This window comes from Bos mutus, chromosome X (genome assembly GCF_027580195.1).
Source record: "Bos mutus isolate GX-2022 chromosome X, NWIPB_WYAK_1.1, whole genome shotgun sequence".
Classification (NCBI taxonomy): Eukaryota; Metazoa; Chordata; class Mammalia; order Artiodactyla; family Bovidae; genus Bos; species Bos mutus.
Window position 1 is genome coordinate 122259934 of NC_091646.1, and position 19061 is coordinate 122278994.

Below are 19061 nucleotides of genomic sequence, written 5' to 3' on the forward strand. Positions count from 1 at the left end.
AATACCATATTTATTTTTTTTAATCCAATATGATCCTGAGGTTCTCACAGGAGAAGTGAATGTTTCAGATGCTAGAGTTTTACTGTTGGATGGATTACTGTGGAAGGGGGCTAATGAATGTGGGCCCCATGAGGATTTGCTACAAAAAGTTACAATAGGGAGAGAAGAGAACCATTGTCATGGAGCATCTGCTCTGGACCAGGCCTAGGGCCAATGTGGGGCAGGCCATGGAGATGTTGAGGGATGGAGAGGTTACAGTCCCTGTTAAACCAGGTACACTGTCAAGGTCCCCAGCTCACTGTCTCGCACCCATCTATAGCTATTTTATAGTGATTGTATATCTTTGTAGTCATTCCAAATTCTGTGTGTCCAGGACCATAATCTGGTTCCATTGTTAGCTTTTTGTAAGATAACAAGGAAAAGGAGGTCTTTATGTTTTAAGACTGAAATTTTTTTCCCTAACTGAGTGACCTAAATGGGATGATCCCCTGGTGCTTTTCTGCAAAGATTCCCATGGTGGGAAGCAGTATAGCTTTGTTTGGTTCCTTCTGAAAAAAAGCTGTGCATCACTTCCATCTGGGGTATTTTTAAAAATTATGGAAGTCATAGCAGTGATGGGCCATGGCTGTCCTATTCTGTGTCTCCTACAGACAGAGAAGATGAAGAGGGGGCCAAGAGCAACTGCTTCTGTTCCCAGCGTGGGCCTCATGTCTCCTCTGAGAAGCATTTCTAAGAGGTCGTCTTCTCCTGTGACATCCAAGTAAGCCTCTTTTTCTTTTGCCACAGTCACATGTTTAAAGCAATTTTGGGGGAGGCTCTGTGTGGGGTGGCGTGTGCCTCCAGCTCCCCCACAAGGCGTGGCCAGCAGTCTGAGGTGTGTTATATGTTTCTGGATAAACAATGGGGTCTTGAGGGCTTTGTTGCCTGATGATATTGGACCCTGATTTATGGAGATGATCCACTTGGCCTGTTCTCTTTCAGCACATCAGTCCCCCTTCTACTTTTCTGGCCTTCTCCAGCTGCATCTGGAGTGAAGGGATTGCATTGTACTTGAGCTCTGAAGCCCATGTGCTCCATGCTTGTTCTCATGCCCTCTCATCTTACCTGTATCTTTAACAGAGAGGCAATAATAATTTCTGAGTCACCATCAGCAGTGTGTTTTTTTTTTTTTATAATGAAGCCATTATATTCTTTTGTTAAGAATTGAGTGAACTCACCAATGAAAACCTGTGTGACTGAAAAACAAATGTACACTGTGTGACCACTGACTTAAGTCTTTTAAATATTTTACTAAATATTTTACTGACAAGAATAACTCAATAAATAACTCAATCCAGCAGTAGAATGGAAACATCTTCAAAAGTACTGAGGAAGAAAGAGAAATATGATTTTAATTTGGAAAAAAGAAGCTATATATAGAAAGAGAATCGCATAATGCTTCTATAGTACAACAGTTTGGTTCAGAGAACATAGGAAGAAACACAGATTTTTAATGAACACTTGGGAATTAAAAAAAATATTTCAAAGTGATGTCAGCTCTTATTTCTGATTTGTTGCTCTCCGAGACTGTTCCACTAATATTGTTTTGCTCAGACATTGCTGTGGTTTTGATAAACTGCTAATACTGGTTATATCGTATCTGCCTTCCATAGAGAAAATCTTTCCATAGCATATTACTGAATTCATAGTGTTGTTTTTTTTTTTCCTGAAGTCCATTGCATTCTTTCTGTGCCTGTATGCCTGTCTTTGGTTTGGTATTGCTTTTTTGCAAACTCTAAATCCATTAGGTGAGCTTTGAGGTCTCGGTCTTATTTCTGAGCCTTCCATTTACATATCACTGTTCTGGTATCAGTTTGGGACATTGACATTAACAGAGAGAAAAACCTGTTTCTACTGGGGTTTTTCCATATTCCACCCTGTCTTTGCTGGATATTGACTCTTTGTCCCTGCATGGATAGTAGCTGGCAAATTTCATTACCATCATTGTACATTTCACAGAGGTGAACTGGGCAGTGGGGTTGGGGGAGTAGAGGGCGTTCCCTCTATAGAGATACGAATTCAGTTTTTGGAAGCAGGCTTGTAGTGGGCTCTGTGCTATTTCTTTGAAGTTGAAAATCTTGAAGGTTGTGTTTCAGGAAATACTTTATATTTTAAAGGACATAACACTTGAATTTTGTAAAATCTTTCTCTGACTAAAGAGACTCAAACACAATCCCAGACTTTTTATAATGTAGTTCAATTTAGAGAAATATTTGAAATTTCTACTCTGTCCAGTATTGGGCACCTAGTAGATGGTTTCTAAGTATTTGTGGAATGAATGAGGGCAGGCCACTGTGCTAGATGCTCTGGAGAATCCCCAAGCAAATAAAAGTAGTCTCCACTTGGTCAGGCCCCCGGCGACGGAGGAGGTAGATGTGGACCCAAATAAGGACAGTTCTAGGCCTGCTCCAAAGAGAGAGCCGCTCACCTTGAGCTACTTGTCCCTCAGAACTTAGCTCAGCTGGCATCCTCTCCAGAACCAGCCAGATTGGAATTTGCCCCCTTCGCTGTGCTCACAGAACATACCTGTGTCAGTCCTTCCTTCATCAAACACCCGTAGAGCACCTACTCTGTGTCCACTGCTCTTATCAGTCCTCGTGGAGCTTGCCTGACAGTAAACAGCAAATGTAATATCAGGTGGTGATAAATTCTGTGAAGAAAAATGAGCCTTGGTCAGATGGCTGAGAATGGCAGAGGGGAGTAGTCAGGAAAGACTGCTCCAAGGAGGTGACATTGGAGCAGAGCACCCTGCATGAGGTGAGGGAGCAGGATGAACTGACATGTGCCTCAGTGCACTTGATTTCCTGCTTGGCTGCCAAGAGGGCAGGGGCTGACTCAGTTTATTGTTGCACAATCTGGGCTCAATATGAGTCTGTGGATGCTTAGCTGGCAGCAGGGGGAGGTGGATCTGGAGGGCAGAGTGGTCTGAGTAGGTATGGGCAGTGCTGGGGCCAGACCTACCCAAGGACTCAGACCTTTTGGATCCTCAATCCTTCTGGAACATTCATCAGTTTATTCTCTCACTGAGCAGTTTCTTAAACATTCTGTTTTCTGGGCTGCATGCCTCACTTGGGGAATTTTAAAAGGATGAGGGATAATGGTTTCTGTACCATGCTGCACAAGATTCCTACCACTTTCAACAAATTGATAGACTAGCTTTAATTTTCAGAGCCCTATACATGTCATCTCTTGCACAGGCAGGAGAAATAGCACACACTACCGCAGCTGGACTTCCTGTGCACAAGGTGCCCTGGTGATAAAGATTGCTCAGGCACCTCCAAATCAGAACTACCAAGTCAAGACATCTAAGGAATAGCAAACATTTCTTGATTTTAAAATGTTCAGAAAGAAAGTTGTTTCTGCCGGGGATGAAAAGTAGTGAGTGAACTACAGTGGGTATGGGCTAGGTCTGAGACATATGGAAAGCCAAGTAGACTCCAAGTAAATTCTGAAAATCCAACCAAACTACAGCAGTGAAGAAGAGTGGATTTCAGCTGCCCACAAGCAGTGGGTAGATTTCAGGTATACAGTGTTGAGCAGAAGAAGGAAGTTGTAGAAGAATGTCAGCAGTGATTCCATGTATCCTGAGTTCCCCGATGTTCACAACCAGTGTGTTTTTAGGAATATAAATGTGGTAAAATTATTTTTAGAAAAACTAAGAAAATGGCAAACATGAAATGCAGAGTGATGATGACCTTTGAGGAGGAAGTGGAGGTGGGGTCAGGAAGGGACATGTGGCAGATCCTGGCCTATTATGGCTTCTTCTTGCACTAGTTGGTGTGTGTGTGAACGTTTGTTATATCATTCTTAATACGTTTTTTATTTTATAAATAATCTTCTGTATACTCAGTACTGAAGAAAGATGAAAAAGAAACACTTGATTTTTTAAAATGGTATCACACAAAATAAACCCCAACCACATGGGCATTTTCAGCTTTCCCTTTGTGTAGACCAAGCGTATGCTCTTTAAAGCACACCGGAAGTATATGGCTTTGAATAGGATGGGATAGGGGCTAGTCAATCACCATGAACACTCATCCAGAAATGCAGAAGGGACTTGTGATGAATGGCTCTGTCAGTGCATTGTTCTCCTCCCAGATCTGTTGTTGTTGTTCAGTTGCTAAGTCGTTTCCGACTCCTTGCAACCCCATGGACTGCAGCATGCCAGGCTCCCCTGCCCTTCACTGTCTCCCCGAGTTTGCTCAAACTCATGTCCATTGAATTGGTGATGCCATTGAACCATCTCATTCTCTGTTGCCCCCTTCTTCTCTTGCCCTCAATCTTTCCCAGCATCAGGATCTTTTCCAATGAGTCGGCTCTTCGCAGCAGATGGCCAAAATATTGGAGCTTCAGCATCAGTCCTTCCAATGAATATTCAGGGTTGATTTCCTTTAGGATTGACTGGTTGGATCTTCTTGCTGTCCAAGGGACTCTTAAGCACCACAATTCGAAACCATCAGTTCTTCAGCATTCAACCTTCTTTATGGTACAACTCTCACATCCTTTCATGACTACTGGAAAAACCATAGCTTTGACTATACAGATCTTTAGACAAAGTGTTGTCTCTGCTTTTTAATACACTGTCTAAGTTTGTCATAGCTTTCCTTCCAAGGAACAAGTGTCTCTTAATTTCATGGCTGCAGTCACCGTCCACAGTGATTTTGGAGCCCAAGAAAATAAAGTCTGTCACTGTTTCTACTTTTTTGCCCATCTATTTGCCATGAAGTGATGGGACTGGATGCCATGATATTAGTTTTCTTTACGTTGAGTTTTAAGCCAACTTTTTCACTCTCTTCTTTCACTCTCATCAAGAGACTCTTTCGTTCCTCTTCACTTTCTGCCGTTAGAGTGGTATCATCTGCATATCTGATGTTGTTGATATTTCTCTGAACAATCTTAATTCCACCTTTGGATTCATCCCAGATCTGAACAGTTAAATCACTGTAGGGTAGCTGTGCATATTAATAGCATTGCTCTTTTAAGTGTTCAAGTTTATTTTCATTGTTGATTGGCATTGTCGGGTACTTGTATGGTTTTAGAAAACTAGCTTCAGCAACACTCTTAAAGATGTGGATGGAGCATAGATTGCCTCTTATAACCTAGAGAAAGGAAATTGAGTGTGACCAAGTGGATTTACCCAGTCTGTCTTGCCTCTGCCTCTGCTGGTTGGTGCTGTTTGTACTCCTAGTTCTTCTTTGTGAAATATTCTCTAATGGTTTCAGATTCTTAGAAATGTATTCCAAATTGGTTTGGTCATTGTGATGGGAAACGTATCCATTATCCCTTGCTGCTGTGACAAACTCTCTAAAACCTAGTGGCATAAAACAATAATTTGTTATTAATTCTCACAGCTCTGTGACTTGGGCTTACCGGGAGGGTCTTAGGGTCTTTTATGTGGTTGTTCTGTGGATTAACATGGGCTCACTGGAAAGTTCTCACCCTGGGGGTCTTCTGTGCAATTATGGTTCACTGTCAACTGGTGCTACAGTTACAACCTAAGGTCCAAGATAGCCTATTAAGGATTTTGGCCCATAAACCCCAGTTAAGGCCTGTGCCTCGAATTGGCACAGCATTCCTTCTCTGCTGTGTTTTCTTGGTCAAAGCAGTGGAAACACCTCAGATTCAATGGAATGGAAAAATAAACTTGAAAAGATCATGTGAGGTGGAAGAAGATATTATTGGGGCCGTCTTTGGAAAATTTAATCTGCCAAAGATAATGACTTTCAGAGATAGCTTGCCTGAGATCAATTTTGTATCAGGAACCTAAGTTAATTTCATTTTATCATGCATTAGAAACAAAACTGAGAGTCCATATGAGGGAAGGAATTAAGGCAAGTTGTCTGATGGCACAAAATAAGCACCTCCCTTTAGAATCACAGGCTCCTGGAGCCAACCTGTCTATGTCTTTCATGGTTGAGGGCATCTAATTAGTCACTGCCGAGCGCCATTCGCATAGGCTTCTTTGGTAGATGTGTGGCAGCATTGCCCTGCCCAAGTGAGTATCTACAGTGGACCAGGGCTCCCTGCAGTGATGGTTTAACTATTGTGTGTGTTACCACCGTCCTTCTCAGATACACTTACATTCTTTCCTGAAATTTTTCTTGAAAAGGATAATTGAAAATATTAAGTTATACCTCCTCCTCACAGCCATAATTATATACTCACCCAGTCCTAGTCCTGTATTTGTCAGTCTTAGTAGAGAATAATTTGAGTTTAGACCAATTTTAAAAACCTTTTTATTTTGAAATCACTTCAATCTTATAGAAGAATTGCAAGAATAGAATAAAGAACTCCTGTATACCTTTCATCCTGTTCGCTTGTAGCTGCACAGATTTTATCATTCCCATCCCCTACTCACTCTCATGCAGTCTCCATAGATACACATTTTCTGAGAACCATTTGAGAGTCATTTGCAGACATCCTGACCCTTTATCCCTAAGAATGAAGATATTCTCTTGTGTGACCACAATATAGTTGTGAAAAGTTAGGAAAGTTAACATTTGACATGATGTTGTTAATTTCCAGACTGTAATCTTTGCCTGCTGTCCCAGTGAGATCCTCTACAACATCTTTTTCCTGGTCCAGAATCCAACCCAGGGTCCCACGTTGCATTTAGTTGTCTTGCCACCTCAGTCTCCATTAACTTGCAATAGTTCTTCAGCCTTTCTTAATGACCCTGACATTTGTAAAGAGCACAGACCAGTGGGTTTTTTTTTAGCACTGTCCTTCATTTTGAATTGGTTTGCTGTTTCCTCGTGGTTAGACTCAGATTATACATTGGGGGCAGGAGTCTTGTGGAAGGGATATTGGTTCCTTCTCAGTGCATCGTGTCAAGAGGCTATGATGTCAGGAGGCCATGTTTCATTACTGGTGATGATAGCTGTGATCACTGAGTTGAGGTGGTATACACAGGTTTCTCTGGTATAAAATCGCTCATATTCCCTCTAGAAAGTAGTAAAATGTGATTGACAAATAGACTTGTCAGCATGTTGATCAAGTTGTACTGATGAGGCAACAGACCCCTCCCATCCTGTGGGTGGTCTGTGTTTACTTGGCCTGGAGTCAAGTGGCTTAGGAGAAAAATAGAACTAGATTCCAAGATGTGGAGGATAAAAAGCCCTTTGGGTTTATGCTTTGCAGTAAACTCACGTTCAGAAGCGTGACAACCCTCTCCTGAGAGTCTTCTTGCTGCTCTGCTTACAGAGGTGTTTGTTTATATTTCCTACCAGTCACGGAACCTCAAAAGGTTATATAATCCTGCCTTGTGCATCAGAGAGGCCTATCTCTGTTAATCCAACAAAATTTGTGAATTCCTTTTGTTAAGTTTTTAATCACTGGAGATATTGAGTTTTTAAAAATTGAACTGGATGCTTGGGGCTGGTGCACTGGGACGGCCCAGAGGGATGGTATGGGGAGGGAGGAGGGAGGAGGGTTCGGGATGGGGAACACATGTATACCTGTGGCGGATTCATTTTGATATTTGGCAAAACTAATACAATTATGTAAAGTTTAAAAATAAAATAAAATTAGAAAAAAAAAATAAAAATTGAAGTGGAAAAACTATTTTAGAAAGCAAGATGAAAAATCTAGTGATTTGGCTCTCTCATCTCTTTATACCTCTTGGGAAAGGTCATTTAAGCATTTAGGATTGGGGTTTTTTTAATCTAAAATATGGTTAATAGTAATTTCCTATGTACCTCACTGGGTTATTGTGGTAATCAAATAGACCCTTATGAAACAGATGAGAAGGTACTTTAGAATAAAACTATGAAAGCACAGTGAGTTCCCTGATTAATTTGTGTTTAATTTCTTTCATCAGCCAAGATATCTATTTCTAGGAAACTGGGAAAACAAGAGCTTTGCTACACTTGGTTTGGCTTGCAGTAAGTGGTGTGAGCAGGGGGCCAGAGAGCCTCGGGGCCTGGCAGACCAGCATCACCTGGTGTAAGATGCCCACGTTCAGCAGCTCTTGCAGGGCTGGCAGGGTACTGCATCCATGTAGGAAGTAGTGAGGCAGGATGAGCAGGAAACTCTACAGATTTGGAAATAAAATAGGGAACTTCTAAGATTGTATTCTGTAGTTTGGTCATTTGGTATTTTTAAAAAAGGCAATGACTTACTTACTCTTCTCTTATTTGAAGCTCATGTTTGTATGTGTACACAAGTGTGTGTGTGTGTGTGTGTGTGTGTGTGTGTTCTAAGTTACTATATTTTTTTATTGGGCAAGGGCTGGGTTAGGGGAATGTAATTAGATTCCTTAATATATTAAGTTTTATCCCAAATAATTCACCCTTACTTCTCAGGTAGCAATTATTTTTAGATGTGTGCTCATGGACAATTGGCCCACTTTTATTTATAATAGAGCCTTAGAGTCTGTGGTGTGAACAGAACATACGTGTGACTGTTCTCTTAAAGCAAGTTGAAGCAAGGCTGCTCAGAGCTGAGTAGGTCTGAGGCTGTCAGAACCTCTCCTACCCAGGGGAGGCCAGCCTTTCCCCTTGATATTATAGTCCTGCCCTGCATGTCCCTTTTACAGGCTCTGAGCACACTGACTGAGGGGAGGGCATGACTTCAATGGGCTCCCTTCCCTTCTGAGTGTGAGCCATTTAGACCAGGCCATGGGGTCATGTTGGGATCCAGATGCTGGCTTTCTGCTGCTAAGGTGGGACTATAGAATGAATTGGGCCTGTAGCCATTTCAAGCCTGTTACCCACTCCTCCCTGAGTCTAGCCCTGGAGACCCTCCTGGTGGAAGTGGGGTCTGCAGAAGAGCTCCTCACATGTCTGCACATGTGCGACAGGTACTTGCACCAGGACCCCAGGGAGCCCATGTCTCAGGCACCCCTGAGGGAAGTACAGATGTGTGCTTTCTGCAAGCAGGTCCCTTAGACAATTATAATGGACTGGGCGGTGGGTACCCGGTACCTTTGCTCTGTCTCATCCAGCAGAGAGGTCATGCTTCACTCCTGGGGGAGGAGGATGAGGGCCAGGAAAAAGAGCAGATGGCTTTTGGCCAATCCTTTCAGTAGCAGACATTCCTAATTGATGAGTCAAGTTAGGAATGCTTGTGGGAGGAGGACATGTTTCTGTCTACGTCATCTGCCATAAAACAGCAGCCTTCCTATGGCTGGCCTCTCCAAATCCCACATCCAGGAGTAACTCTTTATACTGTTGACTGCCCAGCAGTGGTTGCACCAGAGCTGCACAGAACATGCGCTTTACATTCCAGGGAGTAAGTGGCCTGTTTTGATCTTCTCAGTGTATAGGACCAGCTCCCTCAAGACCCCCTCCTGGTGGTTATAGGATCATTGCATCCCTAGATGACAGTATGGAAGGAGGGCATTGTTGAGCACATCTCCTGCCATAAGGTTATACAGGCTGTTTGAGTCTAAACATAGGTTTTAGCAGCTAATTGGAAAATGATGCTTAATGGAACATTGTCATCATGAGGTAGCAGGGCCTGTGGTTTCCCTCATTATGCTTCCTCCTGCTTTTGGTTTGTTCTCATCTGTAAGTATAACTCAGATTTTATTTTATCATATATTAACACCAATATCTGATAGCTATTGTGTGCTTACTCTGTGCCCCTTCTAAAATGAACATCTGGGGATCATGGTGACCCCAAACTCCAGCTTAGCCATACTGCAAACAGGGAATGGGGCCAAGTTGAAAGAAGTGGAGTCAGGAAGTCGAAGGTTCAGATCACAGTTCAATGGCTTATTTAACCTCTCTAAGCCCAGTTTCCTCCTCCTTAAAATGACCATAATAATAGTACCTGTGTCATAACTGGTTATTGAGAACTAAAAGACACACATATATACACATACATATACAAATACACTTAGCTCAGGGGCTGGTGTGCAGACAGCACTCAGGAAGCATGAACAGAGTTTTGGAAGGTGTTAGAGGAAGCCTGAGTTCCACATTATTGGAGGGGTGGTCCAGGTACAACTCTGTCTGAACACCGGAGGCACTAAGAATTCCCTCTCCAGCCAAGGCCCTTTAGGAAGCTCATTGGTGGGCCTTGGAGGTGTGGGGATTAGGACACCACCCCTCCAACCAGAGGAGCACCACTTTCATCTGCCTTATACACATAGAAGGTATGTGGGGGGTGCTGTATGTATGTCTTACCTCAGTGGTTCTTTGCTGGGGGTGATCTTACTCCTGAGGGGACATTTGATGATGTCTGCAGACATTTTTGATTGTCACAACCTCTGGAGGGGGAGTGGTGTAGATTGCTGCTGACGTCTAGTGAGTTGAGGCCAGGGATGCTGCTAAACAGTGCTCAGAATAGCCCCACAGAAAGAAAGATCTAGCCCAAATGTCATGGCAGGGTTGAGAAACCCTGGTACATATGCATATGTATATGGAGGGGGCAAGAGGATTGTTTACCTGGCTTTTATTTGGTTGATGTCTAGGAACAGAATTAGAAAATCAGGGGTATCTAGAGCATGTGGAAAGAAACACCTGGTTGTCAAGAGATGCCCTGGAAATGGTGGGGCCTGAGTCAGCTGAGCCCCAGGACTGAGGCAGGACAGTCTGCAGAGGGGAAGCGCCAACCACACATGGCAAGGTGTCAGGGGGTTCTGGGCAGCTCCACACCTAACAGGATGGTGGCGCAAGGGAAGTTGGTGTGGCTAGTATGAAGTGATCCTTCCTGGTCTCACATTGGTCCAGCTAGGGAGCGGACTGCCGGAGAGGGGTGTACAGTTCACCATGGAAGTGGGATCTGGATGGATTCCATATCTGTAAAATGGTTGATGCTGAAACATCTGAATTTTAAAAATCCAGGTCACTTTTAAGTCACATTCTTTGGGTCACTGTGTGGCCCTCAGCCTGGCACGAACTGAGAAAAAGTGTTCTCTTCAACAGCCAGAGTTTGCCTTTTACCATGAAAGCATCAATTGAAAACTGGCCTGCATCTTTTCCAGTGCACATACCACTTGAGGATTATTTTCCAGCTCAAGACCAAGTTTAATATTAATCCGATCTTGTTTTTTCCTTACCACCAGTATCTGATTAGGTAACTCTTTATGTCTCTGGTGAGAAATTGGCCTTTAATATTATGTTGACTTGCCATTTTTATAGGTCACAATGGTTGACTGTTAGCAGTTTCATATTGTTCAACCTGCTGCAGGATTGAGAGTGACAATTTGTAATTTGTCAGCTGGGTACTTTATGTTCTTCCTAAAAGTACTCTGTACAAATGTCACCCCAGTATGTGTGAACTTCTGGGTATACTCAGCAACTGAATCTAGGCTGTTACCCATGTCATCAGCAACCAGAGCTCACCAGGAGCCAGACTCAGCTAGGACACATGTAATGGACCTATTTCCAACAGATGTAAGGCAAGGTCCTATATTTTAGCAAAACTGTATTTCCCTGGATGGACATGGGCTTGTTCTCACATTTTGCATCTTCCCAGTAACTGGAGAGAATCTTTTAAACCTTGAGAACCTTGAAAAAAAGACACCCCGTCTCCCCACCTCTTCACTGACTTTGTTCCTCAGAACTTGAAAATGAACTAGATGTCAGTTATACCTCAGCAAAGGTGATTTTTTTTTTTCACTGTATGATTCCGCTTATGTGAGGTATATGGAATAGTCAAATCCTTTGAGACAGAAAGTGTAAAGTGGTTTCCCAGGGGCTAGAGAGAGGTAAGAATGTGGAGTTAGTGTTTAAAAAGTACAACGTTCTGGAGGTAAACAGTGGAGGGATGGTTGCACTATAGTGTGAATTGACTTAATACCACTGAACTGTACACTTTAAAGTGGTTAAGATGGTACAGTTCATGTTGTGTGTATTTTGCCATAATTAGAAAAAAATAAGACTGGGCTCATTCATTGCCATATGCTGAAGCCAGATCCAACCTTGGTGTTCATCTAAAAAAAGGAGGTGGGGAAATGCCTAACACTTTACTCTCATGTTGTCGTCAAACTTAAGTGAAATCAGGTCATGATGTCATCAGCTGAGCTTCCTAAAACATTGTCCCTTCTGTAGGGGATGTCTTATAAGTACCATACATTCCTGTTAGGGTGATAGTACTTCAGGGACTGCTGAGTGTGTGCTCCTCCTTACATTTGTCCCTCTTGAAGGATGAAATTGTTCAGCTTTTTGGAGCCAGATGTCTTCGGAACAGAGGGTTCTGTGGTCAGGCCCAGTAATCATCTTATGGCGTGGTTTTGGTTTTCCAGGGCAACTTCAAAAGCATATCCGCAGTCTCCAAAGAACACAAAGCCGCCATACCCAGGATCTCCGGTAAAGTACCGCCTCTCCAGCTTTTCTGGCCAGGAGACACCCAAGAAGAAAGCAGACAAAGAGAAGAGCAACAAGGAGAAGGAAGGCACCCTGCCTCAGCAGGCAGCCAGCTCACCCAAGGAGGAGGTCCCAGAGAAGCACGTGGCAGACAGGCAGGCCACCGAGAAGCACGAGAAGCATGAGGCCACGGCAGGGAAGGCCAAGGGTGGCAGAGGTAGGCCCTCCTTGCCCATCTGGTTCTGCCACTGAGTCCATCCCCACAGGAGCCTCGGGTTTGGGGGAAAGACGGGGATTTTCCCCAGAGACGACTCCATGCTCTGGTGCTGCTTTCTCAGCTGGCACGTTGCCCAGTCCTTCCCCTTGCTCTCCTGAGTGTCTCCTGGCAGAGGAGACCGAGGGACTGGCACTGCTTTTGGCTGTGGAAGCCCCAGGGGGTGCTGAGCTATGTTCGGTCAGGGTATGCCCTTCCCACAGAGAGGGGCTTCCTGTAGTCCTCTAAGCTTCTATGACAGCCATGGTGAGTTTACCCAGACAGGTGCAGTGGTGGAGGCTGCCATGGGGCTTGCTGGTGACCCGTCTCTCCTCCTCGCCTTTCCACTGCCCTCCACAGTGGAATGCATCCAGGGTCCCAGCCAGCCCATGGCAGCCTCTGCTCGGTGGCTGATTGTGCTGGTCCCGCAGCATTTCCCGTCACCCACTGGGTTGGCTTTTTCAATTCCAAGTGGCAGCTGCCCATGTGAGTGCAGTCATGATTTCATGTCCCTTGATCTTTTCCTCCGACGCAGCCTCAGGGAAGCCCACAGCGGGCACCACTGATGCAGGAGAGGCCACAAAGATCCTGTCTGAAAAGAGACGACAGGCCCGGCTGCAGAAGGAACAGGAGGAGCAGGAACGTCTGGAGAAGGAAAAACAAGACAAGTATGGGTGGTGCTCAGACCTTTTCAGACCGCTGTAAATGCCCAGCTCCTAAATCTCAATGTTACAGACAGTCCCTGTTCTCAGCCTGGACTCTAGCACCAGCCAGGCCTCGCAGAACCATCAGTAGAGTTTGAGTTTTGTTTATAGAATGAGATTCTCTTTGAAAAGACTGGAGATGCCAAGATGTAAACATCTTGATTTTGCTTCCTAAATCGTGTCCCCCCCGACCCCCAGTTATCCTAACTCTCATCCCCAGGTAAGAGAGAGGAGGGTTGAGCAGACACCCGTTGATGGGGCAGAAGCCACCTTCATAGTCCATGAGACACAGGTTACAGGGACTCCATCCTGGAGCAGGACAGAAGATGTCATGGCAGTGGTCCCTAAACTTTGGAAGGTATCACAATCTGTTAAGAGTTATGATAAAAATCCACAGGCCAGGCTGTGTCTTGCCTCAGTATTTCACCAGAGTTTGAGAACCACTGCATTTATCCCCGGAGCACTTGGTCAAAATACAGACAGTTCTGCCTTTTCTAGCCTTAGTATTCAGAGAGAAATGCATGTTGAAGGACAAGGTAAATTTATCATTAAGTTGATATAGGAAGCTTTTAGGATAATCACAGAGTGTAGTCCACTACTATTGAGAGAATTAACATAACAGGAAGCCCACCATGCTGTAGTACTTCACGATTGGCTCTGAGTTTAGACTGTAGAATACTCTTGATCTGTAAGTGACCTTGACAAGTCTTTCATGGTCTCATTATGCTTTTACTGATTTATTTTTTTTAAGGGTGGTGGGGAAAGATCTGACTGGTCCCTTCTTCAAATTCTGGACTTTTCTGATGATTTTCCCACCTCAAACTTTTTGGGCAACAGCAGCAGGTCTTTTTGTTGAGTGGTATGCTTGGGCTGGGTTGCGTGGACCACAGGGTATGTGAAGGGAAGTCCCAGGAGAGGAAGCTGAATTGCAGGACCTCCAGTGATAGGCCAGGGCCTGTGCAGGCCCTGAGCAGATGAGTTGCATGCCTGTAGCTTGTTCTGGGGCAGGTGCAGCCATCTGCCTTCCAGCCAGCACCCTCCTGCATTTCCTTATACAGAAGACCCTCCCCAGCGGCTGGGGATAAGGGATGCATCCACTAAATGGTGACTGCAATGCAGAGCTTTCTGGTACTTGCTACCTGGTGAGGAAGTGGGATGGGTTTGGCATGGGTGACAGGAACAAGGATGGGAGAGGGTGACAGAACTACATGTGGGTCTGGTGAACTCTGGAGGAAACCCGTAATGCTGGCAAGAGTGGCAGGGTGGGGCTGCCTGTAGCGGAGGGGTGCTGGAAAAATGACCACAGCCGTGTTCTCTCTGGGTTGTTAAACAGGGAGAGAAAGAATGTTTATTCTTGCAGAGGATTTTGAGATTCTTGGTTTCACACAGGAGAAGCTGGTTTTTCTCTACTTTGGGGGAAACAGAGTGTGGTTAAATGGAGGGAATTTTAGGGGCTTATGGGCCTCTGGGGAGGAATTTGTGTTCTGAGTGATGAGGAGGATTATGGAGACCTAGGGGCTAAGAGAATGTGTTATTTACTCATGGGTATTGCATCCAGCACCTTGGAAGTCCTCATGGTGAAATGGAAGAAACAGTGACTTTTCAGACCCAGAGGATGAAGAGAAAGATGAAGTAGCTTGTGTGTTAATTTATATACAACATATCCTTTGTGTATTAACTTCTCTGAGACAGTCACAACTAGCTCTTTAGAAGAGAGAGAAGAACTGAAATAGTGCTCTGATTAACCTTGGGAGAGATTTTGTTATGGATACATCTGGTTTTTATAATCCTGTGTTGGGCATCCTAGTCTTTCATTGCAGAATCTAAGAACTGGTGAGTTTCTTTCTGAGTAGGCCCCATAATGCTCTTCTCCAAAGTTCTCTAGAATATTTGTTAATAATTTCAATTGTTCCAGCTTTTGCACACTGCAGTTTTTGCGATTTCTAAAGCCAACCATTAGGATACAAGAATGTCTTGATCTTTTATAGTAACATACCAACACCCCAGTAAGTCAGTGCTGCATGCTTCCAAAGAGAGGTTATTTCTAAAAAATATACAGATTATAGAAATTATCTTTATTTGGAAGCAGGTATCACTGGTAAGTTGCTATTCCCATTGTTTTGAATGGGCATCATAAATGTTGAGTGGTTTTCCAAGGAAGGGTCACACAGCAGGTGGTTCAGTCAGAATGCAGTCTTGGTCTTGCCATGTGGCACGTTGCCAGTCAGTAGTTGACTGCAAAATGAGTATAGTTACCTACAGTTTTTCATAGATGAGGAAATGACACGTGAGCAGGAAGAACATTAGAAATGTAAAAATAAGCACTTAAGACTGTACAGAATTTTCCCTCACTGCTTAGATCTCTTTATTGTTACATCACCAACCATTCACCTGTGGATTAAAAATGCCTAAATGTCATTTAATTTTCATTTAGCAAAGAATAAAAGCTAAAAAATGTTTTTAAGAATGACAAAATAAATGGAAAATAGATGCTTTAATTTCTGTATTAAATGTCAGGTTTCTGTTGAGCATTTCCTTCCATTTGCTACTTCAGAAGTCACATTCTAATTAGAATCAAAGTGAACTTTTTGAGCTCCTAGTCACTGTTCTTAAATTGCTGTCTGGCACAGATGTAGCCATTGAGACATTTCTAGTTTTTTTTCTAGCTTAGGTTGGTTTTAAATATTTATTCTCAGTTTTTAAACAATTGTCATTGAATAAGAATGATGGGGCTGTGATCATTTGTAAATTGACTAGGGAACATCTGTCTCTTCATTACAGTCTTTCACAAATCAATACATTAGTACTCTCGATATCACAGAATTTGAAGTCAATCCTGGTTAATATTTTTTTGGTAACTGTGTGGACTGGAGTGGCTTTCTGGGAAGGATGAGTCATTTTCTTAAGTGGGTGCTAATTCACATGCATGTGTCTATGACTGTGTCACACATACATTATGCTCTACTGTTAGCACAGAGTTCTTGGTGGTTTGTCTTTTGGGCATGTCATCACTGTCTTGTAACAATAGTTTTGTTCTCAAAAGACTGGAGAGAGAGGAATTGAAAAGAAAGGCAGAGGAAGAAAGACTTCGCCTAGAGGAAGCCCGTAAACAAGAAGAGGAAAAGAAGCACCTAGAGGAGGAAGAGAAAAGGAAGGTGGCAGAGGAGGCAAAGCGCAAGGCCAAGGAGGCGCTGCTGTTGAAAGAAGAGCAAGAAAAGGAAAAACAAGAAAAAGAAAAGCAGGAAAAAGCCATGATTGTAAAGCAGGTACTGTGCAACTCTTTATATAGACTTCCTTAAGGGCCTTAGTATTAGGTAAAATTAGTTAAATTTGAATGACTTACAATGTTTCCTTGAAGCATTTTCTTTAACTGAACTAGTTCATATATTTGAGTTACTTTGGGCAACACAAGTGAAGTGGCAATGTTTGTTATATGTCAGTTTTGATTCTCCCAAAGGCAGACCCTGGATAAGAATTTGAGTGTCAGCAGTTTATTTGGAAGATGATCCTAGGAAGCTGATAGGGGAGTGAGAAGAAAGCCAGTGTAAGCACACTGATGAGTGGGTTACTGTGGGTATCTGGAACTTGTTCCCTGTGGAACTCTAGGAGACTATGGAATATGCCTTAGAATTACCCCTTGGAGGGATGAGGAAACCAGGTTATTTATCTTCCAACTCCTGCCCCTTGTGGTTGAAAGTAACTTTGAGGAATTAACTTCCTGAAACTCCTAGCCACATGCATACTTCATGGTCAGAGACTGCCCTCAGACACAAAAAGACCTTGACCTTGTATGCAAAGTGTCTGCAGGTGATTTGCATGGTAGACTGAGGTCGTATGAGTGAGACCCAACCATGTCTGCTGTGTCATAGGGCAGGCTGTAAAAATCCACATTGAATATTGGAGCAGCATCCACTTTGGGTAAATGATGAGATGGAGGAACAAGTGCAAATCCCAGAGAATTAACTAGTGTTTTCTTAAGCTTAGTAACACCTATACCTTGGTTTCTATGTTTCTACCAGAAGGAAGCAGCAGAAGCAAAGGCCCAGGAGGCAGCTAAACAAATGCGTCTGAAAAGAGAACAGATCATGCTACAGATGGAGCAGGAGCGACTGGAGAGGAAGAAGGTGAGGGCTAAGGGATTAGGCGTACTTAGGATGAGGCAGGGACAGGAAGGGAGTCTGGTTATATTCTGCAGTTGTTGAGTACAATGCTCTTAGAATTGTTATTTAGGTTGAGTTCATTGATCATACTATTCAAATCTTCTGTATCTTTATGAGTTTTCTGTCATCTTCTTTTATTTACTGAGAGATGGGTACTGAAAATGTCATCTGTGATTATGGATTTGTGCATTACTCCTTCCAGTTCTACACATTTTTGTTTTCATATATTTTGAAGCTCTACTGTTAGGTGAATTTATATTTCAAGTTATTAAGTTTTCCTGTTGAATTGACCCTTATATCATTATGAAATATTCCTTCTTTATGTCTAGTAATACTTTTTGTCTTAAATTCTACTTTGTCAGTCTTTTTATGATTAGCACCTGCATGATGAATTTTTTTACTTTAAACCTACTTGTGTTCTTATAAATGTTTCCCTTATAAACAGCACTGGAGAAGGCAATGACAACCAATTGCAGTATTCTTGCCTGGAAAATTCCATGGATGGAAGAGCCTGGTGGGCTACAGTCCTTGGGGTCGCAGAGTTGAACATGACTGGGCACGCACACCTATAAACAGCATAGAGTCAGGATTTGTTATTTAAATCAAGTTTGACAGTTTCTGTTTTTTAATTGGTATGTTTAGACCATTTACATTTAATGTAATTATGGGTGAAGTTGGTGTCCAGTTTGTGGTCTCCTCTTCTGCTCTTCAGCTAGGGTTTCTGTTGGGTGGTCCTCTTGAATGACAGGTAGTGATTTGTTGAATTCTAGCTAATCTAAAGAGAGGAAGGAGAAAGATGGGATATAAACGATTGATTCTAGATACTTACTAGTTCACTTAAGCATTTGACCTTGTTCATATGGCAGAGGTATATATCTGTAAAACCAATGCAGGCACTTTCTATACACATTATCGTCTGCTAAGATTTCTCTTTTATGAGTTCTCTGAGAAATGTGAAATTGCATACAGACCAAGATACTTGTATCTATTTTTGGTCTTGTAGTCCTCTTTGTTGTTGTTGTTCAGTCACTTAGTCACGTCTGACTCTTTGCAACCTCGTGGACTGCAGCATACCAGGCTTCCCTGTCCTTTACCATCTCCTGGAGCTTGAGCAAACTCGTCCATTGAGTTGGTGATGCCATCTAACCATCTCATCCTCTGTCATGCCCTTCGCCTCCTGCCTTCAGTCTTTCCTAGCATCAGGGTCTTTTCTAATGAGTCGGCTCTTCTCATCAGGTGGCCAAGATACTGGAGCTTCAGGACTGATTTCCTTTAGGATTGACTGGTTGGATCTCCTTGTAGTCCAAGGGACTCTCAAGAGTCTTCTCCAACACTGCAGTTCAAAAGCATCAATTCTTTGGTGCTCAGCCTTGTTTATATGGTCCAACTCTCACATCCATACATGACTACTGGAAAAACTATAGCTTTGACTATATGGACCTTTAAACAAAGTTATGTCTCTGCTTTTTAATACACTGTCTAAGTTTGTCATAGTTTTCCTCCAAGGAGCAAGTATCTCTTAATTTCATGGCTGCAATCACTGTCCACAGTGATTTTGGTGCCCAAGAAAATAAAGTCTGTCACTGTTTCCATTGTTTCCCATCTATTTACCATGAAGTGGTGGGACCTGATGCCATGATCTTAGTTTTTT

The 19061-nt window shown here is 43.1% G+C and overlaps 1 protein-coding gene across 4 annotated transcripts in view; it reads left to right on the forward strand.

Annotated features, from left to right (window-relative positions):
• MAP7D2 (MAP7 domain containing 2) overlaps window positions 1–19061 on the forward strand; it is a 101340-nt gene that overhangs the window by 69989 nt on the left and 12290 nt on the right. For all 4 annotated transcript variants that reach the window (XM_070366645.1, XM_070366648.1, XM_070366646.1 and 1 more), the window contains 5 exons: window positions 651–760; window positions 12233–12510; window positions 13082–13214; window positions 16294–16516; window positions 17270–17374. In XM_070366645.1, the coding sequence (XP_070222746.1) occupies window positions 651–760; window positions 12233–12510; window positions 13082–13214; window positions 16294–16516; window positions 17270–17374 (849 nt within the window). The remainder of the gene's footprint in view (window positions 1–650; window positions 761–12232; window positions 12511–13081; window positions 13215–16293; window positions 16517–17269; window positions 17375–19061) is intronic.